At 35.1% G+C, this 11,151-nt stretch overlaps 2 protein-coding genes across 2 annotated transcripts in view; one reads left to right on the top strand and one right to left on the bottom strand.

The window, feature by feature from the left end:
* Positions 1 to 1,639: 1,639 nt before the first annotated feature.
* The window catches only part of mdy (diacylglycerol O-acyltransferase), a 60,748-nt gene continuing 51,236 nt past the window's right edge, over positions 1,640 to 11,151 (bottom strand). The window contains exons 6-11 of the mRNA XM_075296229.1: positions 3,229 to 3,337; positions 3,018 to 3,167; positions 2,650 to 2,963; positions 2,340 to 2,506; positions 2,174 to 2,279; positions 1,640 to 2,114 (exon numbers count right to left, since the gene is read on the bottom strand). Coding sequence (XP_075152344.1) covers positions 1,878 to 2,114; positions 2,174 to 2,279; positions 2,340 to 2,506; positions 2,650 to 2,963; positions 3,018 to 3,167; positions 3,229 to 3,337 — 1,083 coding nt within the window. The 3' untranslated portion in view covers positions 1,640 to 1,877. The remainder of the gene's footprint in view (positions 2,115 to 2,173; positions 2,280 to 2,339; positions 2,507 to 2,649; positions 2,964 to 3,017; positions 3,168 to 3,228; positions 3,338 to 11,151) is intronic.
* Positions 4,073 to 8,048, top strand: Cse1 (chromosome segregation 1). Its single transcript, XM_075296226.1, has 8 exons — positions 4,073 to 4,416; positions 4,551 to 4,702; positions 4,848 to 5,555; positions 5,618 to 6,101; positions 6,160 to 6,358; positions 6,414 to 6,674; positions 6,732 to 7,032; positions 7,097 to 8,048. The coding sequence occupies exons 1-8, from the start codon at positions 4,332 to 4,334 to the stop codon at positions 7,823 to 7,825; spliced, it is 2,919 nt and encodes a 972-aa protein (XP_075152341.1). The 5' UTR covers positions 4,073 to 4,331; the 3' UTR covers positions 7,826 to 8,048.

Raw genomic sequence — 11,151 nt, 5'->3', positions numbered from 1 at the left:
AGTATCGATTATGCCTTCAGACTTAACTTAAAATGTGTACAATACATGGGATATGTTCGACACGAGCACTGTCGCCAGGAATAACTGATAGTCTGTAAAGCGCATTACTCAATTGAAGAATCTTATTCGTAAACGCATTTGAATACATGACCGGACGGAATATTTGTGTTTGCAAAGAATCGTACAGTGTGTCCAATCGATCCAATTCGTTGATGACTAAATAATCGGTAAATGTGTTATCGATCCCATAAACATGCACCAGTATCGATTATGCCTTCGGACTTAACATTAAAGGGCACCTTATACGGTCGGATAAACCCTACGACACAACACGTTGCGGCGACTAATCCGCTAGTATAAGGCCATGTTCGCGTGTTGCGGGAACGTGTTGGCATAAAATCAAAACAACTTTAGGGCTGTTTTCTTTTAGCACTGGATACCCTAAGCTGTGAAGGACTAAAAGAAAACAGAGTACTCGCTTATTCAGGACATCTCCAAAAATATACAACACTGTCATCAGCTGTTTAAAAACAATCACAGAAAAGAAGTGAAATCTGCCATTTTTAATTTTACAACTATCTTAAAATGCACTTTGTCTGATTGTTTGAAGGGGCTCTTATTGGCGTCCTTCTGAATGTATCCAGAAGGGCACCTAATAATTGCACTCAACCGATACTTTTTTGTAGTAACTTGGCGTGGTACAACTTCTCAATAGTGGTGGCGATTTTCCGAGGAGTTTTGGATGTCGTATACTACTGTTTTCGACGTAGTGGGGATTCTCAGAAGCGCCCCCAAATTCAAAAAATGTTGGCAGGGGGGATGTTCGCCACACATTAGCAAAAACAAATTTATTTTCATAATTAAAACAAGCTTTTCTGCAATGAAATTAATGAGGGATCGCTTATTCAGCTTGGAATTTTTGTTTCTTCCATTTTTACCAAAAAATGGCTTTACACCTAACTTTTCGTCCATCTTCATTGTTTGTGTTTATGCTTCTTCTTATTTCTTCATGTTGTTATCATAATTGTTCGTTCAGTGTGAGGGTAAAACATGAACGAACACACAACAAATAGGCGAACCTCTGTCGTAGTGTTTATCCGACCGTCTAATGCGCTTTACAGACTATCAGTTATTCCGGACGGAATGTCGGTGTTTGTAAAGAATCTTACAGTGTGTCGGATCGATACGACTTGTCGGCGATAACTAAATAATCGGTAAATGTGTTATCGATCCCATAAACATGCAGCAGTATCGATTATGCCTTCGGACTTAACTTATAATGTGCACAATATATGGGATATGTTCGACACGAGCACTGTCGTCCGGAATAACTGATAGTCTGTAAAGCACATAAGGGATCTAAGGGATATGTTCGACACGGCCACTGTCGTCCGGATAAACTTATAGTCTGCAAGGCGCATAAGTTCGTGTTTTACAATAAAAATCGTTATTTTAATTTACCGGATAAATTTATATTAGTACTCACCTCTTGTATATATACTTACTTATTTCGTATAAAATAATTTAGTTCATTTTTTTTAACAATGTTTATGTAATTACAACATAATTCGATCTCAATAAAATTTATAAAATATTTGTACAAAATTTCAAACAATCTATGATAGAATATAGTAAAAAATTCTAGTTCTTAGTCTTAATTCACTTTTAAAGTTTGCGACCGCTCCAGCGGCCAAGCATCAATCATAACTTATGATTTGATAATGTAATTCAGCACTTAATTCAAATAATTTAAATGCAATCGTAGATATAACTAAAAATGTCATTCATGAGAATTCTGCACATAGATTTTGTGCATATTCAAATGTAAAAACAGTCCCCTATAAGTACCGTTAAACCAAAATCTTATATAGTATTATTTACAAACGTCCATAGGCCGTACTATTTAAGGAATTTGAATAATGTGTTATAACATAGTCGTGATAGTACATCATAATACATAACGGCTGACCCAATATTATCGAAGCCCACACAGTTATGTTACCCATACGGGGACCCAAAGTACGCTCAACAGATTTTGAAATAGCCGACAAAGGAATTTGGCCCATCATGCCTAAAAACGCCCATATTTTATACGTCTGTAGAGGAACGGAGACCTAGGTAAATGATATCTTGTTAGGGTTATAAAACAATTTTACAAATCAAAATTTCTCACCAAATACTCGTGGAAAAATGCACTTATCATAAATACAATGGTAGAAGCTTGCCGCGAAGAATAACCCATTTTCACCACTGGTATATATAAATGCCGAACGCACCACCTGAAAATTATTATTTTTTTTAAAAAAGCTAATATAAAATACATAATAGACATGGCCCACCTATGGACAGGCATATTCCAAGTTCTCCAAAACGTATCGATGTTATTCGAATTCCACCAGTCGTTGTAAAAGTTTCTATCAGCAAAATGCATGACTTCGCCAAGTGCATTTAGAAATGAATGGAATGTTAAATAGAAAAAACATAACCACACCAAGTGGTTCGGCAACTTCAAATCGTAGCAAAAATAGAAATTGGAATTAATTACAAAAAATTTTCATTACAAAGTCTTGCCAAACTTTAGTTATTCGCACGAAACACAACACATGTAAAGCAATATCCTGCTGGAGATGTATACGAAACAAAACTCACCGCTAATTTTAATAACCTTTCAGTGGCTAGTCCTACTTCCATGTTTGAGAATGGTATCAAGGAATTTTTCACCGATGGTATTATCCATTGTTGAAATAAAGCGAGGACTACATTAACACCAAATACTACTTCCAAGAGACGTTTAAACAGAAAACGTTTCCGGATGCGATTAGTACGTGGGAAATTTAATTCATAACACAGTGTCGGTGCTGCTAGGAAATAGATTAAGTCACTATAGCACAAATTATCAGGATACTGGACTAAAATGGGTATATCCTCATCTTTTTCTTCATCATCATCTAAATGTCCGTTTTCTAAAAAGAATATCGCTCAAAAGTAAAGTAGTAAAATTAAACGGGAATCCTTACTTATTTCGGCCAAGGTAATACTGGGTCGTCGAACTCTGGGATTGTATTGTTTCATATAATAGGTTTCGCGACACCACATGTTTACCTGAACATAACTCCATAATTTCAGGAACAGTATTGAGTAAAAAAAGCATACAGTTAATGCGCCCACTGTGGATTATATTTGAGGATTTACAAATGTTCCTTAGAATCATTTTTCAAAATAACTTACTAAGACCAAATAATTGACTCTTCAAATGCATTATAACCACTGGCAGTACAACGACAACGATAATATTTGTAACTTGCATAAACATGCCCAAACCTTCAGAAATAATTTCCTGTAAATAAACAATAGAGAGCATTTAAGTAAGCGTGAAATGTTCTAATAAAGTTTGCTTGGAGAAATCGGTCTCGAGTTGCTTAAATGAATAAATACAAGCATTGCAAGACATTGCAAATAGTCTTCTAAAATAGAGATAAGACAACTCAGAATCACTACGTGATAGTAAAGTACAAATTTCTGTAATTTTTTTATTACTAAATCTGGTTAAATTTTTAACATTGTTTCACATTTTTCGCTGTGTCTATTAAAAAAATCAGAGTGTAGTTAAGTAACAAAATAACTAAATGAACAATTAATTTAGATTTCTTCCTCTGGATGTGGAGTAAAAGTATTTTTCTTTCAGATACAAAAAAATTAATTTATAGGCAAATATGAGATATTTCCGCTTGTGATTGCTTTCCTGTTTCCGTCAGATCTAGTACTGTTTCACATTTTCTGCCGTGTCTATTAACAAAAATTTCCATGAGTATAGTTAATTAACAAAATAAATAAATGAAGAATTATTTCAGATTTCTTGCTCTGGATTTGGAGTAAAAATATATATTTTTTTTTTAAGATAAAAAAATTTAAATGCAGTATGAGATATTTTCGCTTATCGACAGTCGTTATTGATGTGCTCAAAATCTATTCGAAACTCTATTCTGACGTAGCTGAACCCAGTGATCTGGCAGCATTGTTTATCGCTTGAGAAAAATATGCGACTTGGCTACACTTTAGTACATAGCATTGCATGTACTTTCATTCTCCCATTTACTTTCGTTCTCCCGTTATCTCAAAGAAGGGAAGAGATTTTTGCAAAGTTAAAAAAACGAAACTATTGGGCATATTTTATATTTTGATTGTAATTGTTAACTTTAATTGTATTCCCCATTTGTGAGTGAGAAAATAAAACCCAGTGACGTAGAATTTGCAAAAGAAAAAAAAACTAAATTAAACGAGACGCTCACACTAGAAGCACACTAATACCGCAAACCGACAAGCATTTCATAATGGAAGTAAATAATGAGAATTTGCAATTATTAGCCGGCTATTTGCAACAAACATTGAGTCCTGATCCAAATGTTCGGAGACCGGGTAAGTTTTGCAGCATAGGTTTTTTCAAATTTATATGATGGAATTTTTGGAATTTTCTATATGCATATATGTATGAGTGTGTGTATTATTGGCCCGCTTCTTTGTTTAATCCTTGTTCTTTTTCTGTATCACAGCGGAGAAATTACTGGAATCTACTGAGACCCAAAGAAACTATGCGGTCCTACTGCTGCACTTAATCGATAAAGCTGATGTCGAAATGACAATACGAGTGGCTGGTTCCATCGCATTTAAAAATTATATCAAACGTAATTGGGCTATTAATGAGGTAAGTTATTTCCCGGCTTGGTTTGTAAAGTAAATGGCGGGAATTTTCTTGCAAAGGAAATGTAAAATTAAAGGCCAACTTTTTTATAATCAATCAATCAATAGAAAAATCAAATTTTACATACAACAACCTTTTTTATTTTTAGGATTCCGATACACCTGATAAAATTCACGCAAACGATCGTGATTCCATCAAATCATTGATTGTTACTCTTATGTTGCGTTCTCCGCCAGTTTTACAGAAACAACTAAGCGATGCTGTTAGTATTATAGGAAAACATGATTTTCCCAAGAAATGGCCACAGCTTATCGATGAGATGGTTGCGAAATTTGCCACAGGTGATTTTAATGTCATCAATGGCGTTTTGCAGACAGCACATTCCCTCTTCAAACGATATCGCTATGAATTTAAGTCACAAAATTTATGGGAAGAAATTAAATTGGTACTCGATCGTATGGCAAAACCCTTAACCGATTTACTCTTGGCCACAATGCAATTGACCAAAGTACATGAGAACAATGTAGAAGCATTAAAAGTTATCTATGGATCTTTGGTTTTAGTATGCAAAGTATTTTTCTCATTGAATTCACAAGATTTGCCAGAATTTTTTGAAGACAACATGGCCACATGGATGAAATCTTTCCATGAGCTATTGACCATAGATGTACCCTGCTTACATACAGGTGAAGATGAAGATGCGGGGGTTTTGGAACATTTACGTTCACAAATATGCGAAAATATTGGAATGTATGCCCAGAAATATGATGAAGAATTTGCACCGTATATGGAGACGTTTGTTACAGCCGTCTGGGAGCTGTTGGTGAAGACTGGTATGCAAACAAAGTATGATGCGGTGAGTTTTAGTATATAATATAACACATGAATATATTTAAAAAGCATTTCCTTTGCTTTTAGTTGGTTTCCAATGCTTTGCAGTTCCTTTCTGTGGTTGCAGAACGCAGCCATTATCGTAAAATCTTTGAAAATCCTGAAATATTGGCAAATATTTGCGAGAAAGTTGTCATACCTAATTTAGATTTCCGGCAATCCGACGAAGAACTATTCGAGGACAGCCCAGAAGAGTATATCCGCCGTGATATAGAAGGTTCCGATATTGATACTAGACGCAGAGCTGCTTGCGATTTGGTCAAAACATTGTCGCAAAATTTTGAAGCCAAAATTTTTGGAATTTTCGGTCAATACTTGGAAATTCTATTGGGCAAATACAAGGAGAACCCTGCCGTTAATTGGCGTGCCAAGGACACGGCAATCTATTTGGTTACATCCTTTGCCTCACGTGGTGGTACTCAAAAGCATGGTATTACTCAAGCTTCAGAGTTGGTACCTTTGCCACAATTTTGTGCTCAACATATAATGCCTGAATTGGAAAGGCCAAATAGTAAGATCCATTAAAAATGGTTTGTTTACTTTTCACAACACCGTATTAATATTTTCAGTTAATGAATTGCCTGTATTGAAGTCTGCTGCTTTGAAATTTGTTATGGTTTTCCGTAGTCTATTGGGTCAACACACTTTACTGACTGCTTTGCCACATTTGATACGCCATTTACCGGCAGAAAGTGTTGTTGTTCATAGTTATGCAGCATGTTCTCTAGAAAGAATATTCACCATGAGAGACCCCAGTGGAGCTCTGCTGTAAGTCATGGTTGATATATGGCCATAAATATTATTAACACATATTTCTTTTCAGCATTGGGCCCCAACATTTGGCCCCCGTTGCAAATGATTTATTGGGAGGCCTTTTTGCCACATTATCGCTACCTGGATCATCGGAAAACGAATATGTTATGAAGGCCATTATGCGTAGTTTCTCATCTCTACAAGAACATTCTATGCCTTTTATGGCAGTTGCTTTGCCACGTCTAACAGAGATTCTTACAATGGTTGCAAAGAATCCATCAAGACCTCATTTCAATCACTATCTTTTTGAAACCTTGTCCTTGGCTGTGAAGTAAGTTAAACCTTAATCGTATTTGATTTTGTATATTTTTTAATTTGATAATTCTAGAATTGTTTGCAAGACGGAGGCCTCCGCAGTTAGCTCTTTCGAAGAAGTCTTATTCCCTGTTTTCCAATGTATTTTGCAACAAGATATATTGGAATTTATGCCTTATGTATTTCAAATGTTATCATTGCTTTTGGAAATACGTGAAGGATCTGGTCCAATTCCCGAACCATATTGGGCATTATTCCCGTGCTTGTTAGCTCCTCCATTGTGGGATCGTTCGGGTAATGTCACTCCATTGATAAGACTTTTATGTGCTTTTATTAGACAAGGTGCAGCTCAAATAGCTACTATGGATAAATTGGTAAGATTATTATTGCAAAGTATACTCTAATAAACCAAGCAATAATAATAACTTTCTTTTACAGAATGCTATATTGGGTATATTCCAGAAAATGATTGCTTCAAAGGCCAATGACCATGAGGGCTTCAACTTACTGCAGAATCTCTTGGCGTACTACCCCATGGAAGCTTTACAAACTAGCATGCGGCAAATATTTGCTTTGTTATTCCAACGTTTGTCTTTGTCCAAAACAACAAAATATGTTAAAGGCATTATTGTATTCTTTTGCTTTTACACCTCTAAGCTTGGCGGGCCATCTTTAGTTGAGCTGATCGATCAAATACAGGCCAATATGTTTGGTATGGTGGTAGAACGAGTTTTCATTCCAGATATGGCTAAAGTATCCAATGAACTGGAACGTAAATATGTAGCTGTTGGCATTTCAAAACTTTTGTGTGAATGTCCGGCCATGTTAGCACCACCATATAACCAATATTGGTCTAGACTTTTACAAGCTCTAGTAGAACTCTTCGAATTGCCTCCCGATAAAACAACTATGGAAGGTGATAATTTTGTAGAGCCAGATGAAAGTGCTGGCTACCAGGCTGCTTTTTCGCAATTGAGTTATGCTCAACCCAAAACGCAAGATTTCTTAGCTGATGTGGCAGATGGGCGCAAATTTTTGGCCGACTCTCTAGCTAAATTGGCTCAAACACGTCCCGGTGAAGTCCCACAATTGGTCACAGCTATTGGTGATAACCATAAACAAGCTTTGCAAAAATATTGCGACCAATATGGAGTGCGTATAGCTTAAGATTTACATTTTTTGTTTTGTAAGTTTACTCTTATTTTTCTGTATTCCTATATTCATAAATGTTTTATTTTATTTCTTGTTATTACTTTCACCAAAAACAAAAGCTCGATTAATTTTTTGTACTTTTTTAACCTACTCATAATTACGCCTTTTTGTAAGCATCTTTGTAAAAGCAATGAATATAGAAAGTCTAAATAAATCATAACGAATTTGTTATACTCAAGTTTTACTATTTTCGTAAAATAAAGGATAAAATGATGTTTTATGTTTGGATTTTCAAGAGCGAATTATGGGCGAATTCGGAGAAGTAAAGCGGTTCCCATACTCGTCGCTGATCTCTCTTCTATAATCACAATTCTTTCGTATTAAACTGACTGAATATTGTAGGTACATAAGAAAAACGAACACAAACACCCAATCTACACATTGGGTGCTTGGGCTATACGATTGAGGATGTAAAAAAATAAGCCCATATTATCCATATTCCGGCCCGTTTTTGGATCAAAATTGCGCATCCGGGCGATTTGCCGGATACTTACGCAATCAAACGCTCCGTGAAGTAGGCATAAATATCGGTCGTACTTCGAATCCATAGAAATTCATAGCGACAGTATGTCTGCTCTCAGCCACCAATGCTTTTATACCACTCCAGTCGTGTGTTTTCTTCGCAATATTGCATAATACGTATACTGTTCAACGAAAATTAATGCCGATCTTGGCGAAATCCTAGAGTTTTCGATTCGTCTGTTCACGCTATCTTCCAAATGAAACAAGCTATCCACTGTAAACTTGGCTCAAATAGTTGCTATTATTGTAGGTCGGATGGTATTGTAAATGAACCATATCGAACCACATTAAGGTATAGCCCCCATTTAAACTGAACTTGGTTTGACGAGCATCTTGGAGGAGCATATTTAATCCGATCTCGTTGAAATTTGGTAGGTGATGTTAATATATGTCGTGGTGTTAGTATATGCCCAAGAATGCAAAAATTGAACCATTTAGGTTCAAATTAAATTTGACTGTTGGAGCCTCATGGAGGCACCAATACAGCTTTACCATTCGTTGAGTTTAGGCTATATCGACAGGCATACACCTAAACCTAAAGCTTTGTTTTTGTGTCCTAAGGGGGCTGCCAATAAAATTTCAAGAAAAATCGTCACATTTTCGATAAAAATCATCATAATCGGCACTTGCATTTTAAAAATCGTCAAAAAATCGGAAATGCAAATAATATTAAAATCAAACTTTTTTTTTTTTGGGTAAACACAAGCCAAAACCAAACAAGAAAATGAATGTACACAACAATGCATTTCCATAAAAAAAAACAAGTAAGGAAAGTCTAAAGTCGGGCGGGGCCGACTATATTATACCCTGCACCACTTTGTAGATCTAAATTTTCGATACCATATCACATCCGTCAAATGTGTTGGGGGCTATATATAAAGGTTTGTCCCAAATACATACATTTAAGTATCATTCGATCTGGACAGAATTTGTTAGACTTCTACAAAATCTATAGACTCAAAATTTAAGTCGGCAAATGCACTAGGGTGGAACACAATGTTAGCAAAAAAATATGGGAAACATTTAAATCTGAAGCAATTTTAAGGAAACTTCGCAAAAGTTTATTTATAATTTATCGCTCGATATATATGTATTAGAAATTTAGGAAAATTAGAGTCATTTTTACAACTTTTCGACTAAGCAGTGGCGATTTTACAAGGAAAATGTTGGTATTTTCACCATTTTTGTCGAAATCAGAAAAACATATATATGGGAGCTATATCTAAATCTGAACCGATTTCAACCAAATTTGGCACGCATAGCAACAATGCTAATTCTACTCCCTGTGCAAAATTTCAGAAAAACATATATATTGGAGCTATATCTAAATCTGAACCGATTTCAACCAAATTTGGCACGCATAGCAACAATGCTAATTCTACTCCCTGTGCAAAATTTCAGAAAAACATATATATTGGAGTATATCTAAATCTGAACCGATTTCAACCAAATTTGGCACGCATAGCAACAATGCTAATTCTACTCCCTGTGCAAAATTTCAACTAAATCGGAGTTAAAAATTGGCCTCTGTGGTCATATGAGTGTAAATCGGGCGAAAGTTATATATGGGAGCTATATCTAAATCTGAACCGATTTCCACCAAATTTGGCACGCATAGCAACAATGTTAATTCTACTCCCTGTGCAAAATTTCAACTAAATCGGACTAAAAAATTGGCCTCTGTGGTCATATGAGTGTAAATCGGGCGAAAGCTATATATGGGAGCTATATCTAAATCTGAACCGATTTCAACAAAATTTGGCACGCACAGCTACAATGCTAATTCTACTCCCTCTGCAAAATTTCAACCAAATTGGGGTAAAACTCTGGTTTCTGGGACCGTATTAGTCCATATCGGGCGAAAGATATATGTGGGAGCTATATCTAAATCTGAACCGATTTCTTCCAAAATCAATGGGGATCTATTCTGAGCCAAAACACATACTTGTGCCAAATTTGAAGTCGATTGGACTAAAACTGCGACCTAGACTTTGATTACAAAAATGTGTTCACGGACAGACGGACAGACGGGCATCGCTATATCGACTCAGGAGCCCACCCTTAGCATTTTTGCCAAAGACACCATGTGTCTATCTCGTCTCCTTCTGGGTGTTGCAAACATATGCACTAACTTATAATACCCTGTTCCACAGTGTGGAGCAGGGTATAAACATAAGGAAGTCAGTTTTGTATAACAATAAGATTAACATAAAATTCATTTTCTAAAACAAACAAAACAAAATATTTCGTAATTTTTGTATAAAAAACACTATTTTTCTAAAATATTGTTATTAATTCAGTAACATTTTTATTTAAAAACAATTGTTTTTATACCAATGTTGAAGTTTATATTTTATTACAATTTTGTGTGATGCAGGATTTTAGGTTATTTTATTGACTTTTGTATCACTTTGTACGATAATACATGAAAAAAAAAATTAAAATGAAAAAGTTCCGTGTTTTCCAAAGCTGGTGATTTTTTATTATGTATCCGATAGATAGTCTATATGTGGTTATTTATTTTTTTGTACTGTACTGATAGTAAAAGTTTCTATTGCACATTCTGAGTAAATCATTGTGGAGGAATCATGATTACTTGATTACTTGTATGAATTTGGACAAAACTCTCAAAGCCAAAGTAGTCCATGTTTTATTTCCGAAATTTTTTTTGTCAAAAATTTTCAAATTTATTTTAATATTTTCAAAAATTTTTTCAAAATGTAAAAAGTTTAAATCCTTAAACTATGTGTCTAAAGAAC

The sequence above is a fragment of the Haematobia irritans genome, chromosome 2, assembly GCF_050003625.1.
Source record: "Haematobia irritans isolate KBUSLIRL chromosome 2, ASM5000362v1, whole genome shotgun sequence".
In the NCBI taxonomy this organism is placed as follows: domain Eukaryota; kingdom Metazoa; phylum Arthropoda; class Insecta; order Diptera; family Muscidae; genus Haematobia; species Haematobia irritans.
The sequence above is the reverse complement of the archived record's forward strand: the minus strand, read 5'-3'. Positions and strand labels throughout refer to the sequence as shown.

Excerpts from the sequence above, each read along its gene's own strand:
- Cse1 (XM_075296226.1), top strand. The coding sequence starts at position 4,332 with ATGGAAGTAAATAATGAGAATTTGCAATTATTAGCCGGCTATTTGCAA. Across the intron at positions 4,417-4,550 it reads TCCAAATGTTCGGAGACCGG|CGGAGAAATTACTGGAATCT; the intron begins GTAAGTTTTGCA and ends TCTGTATCACAG. Across the intron at positions 6,359-6,413 it reads GACCCCAGTGGAGCTCTGCT|CATTGGGCCCCAACATTTGG; the intron begins GTAAGTCATGGT and ends ATTTCTTTTCAG.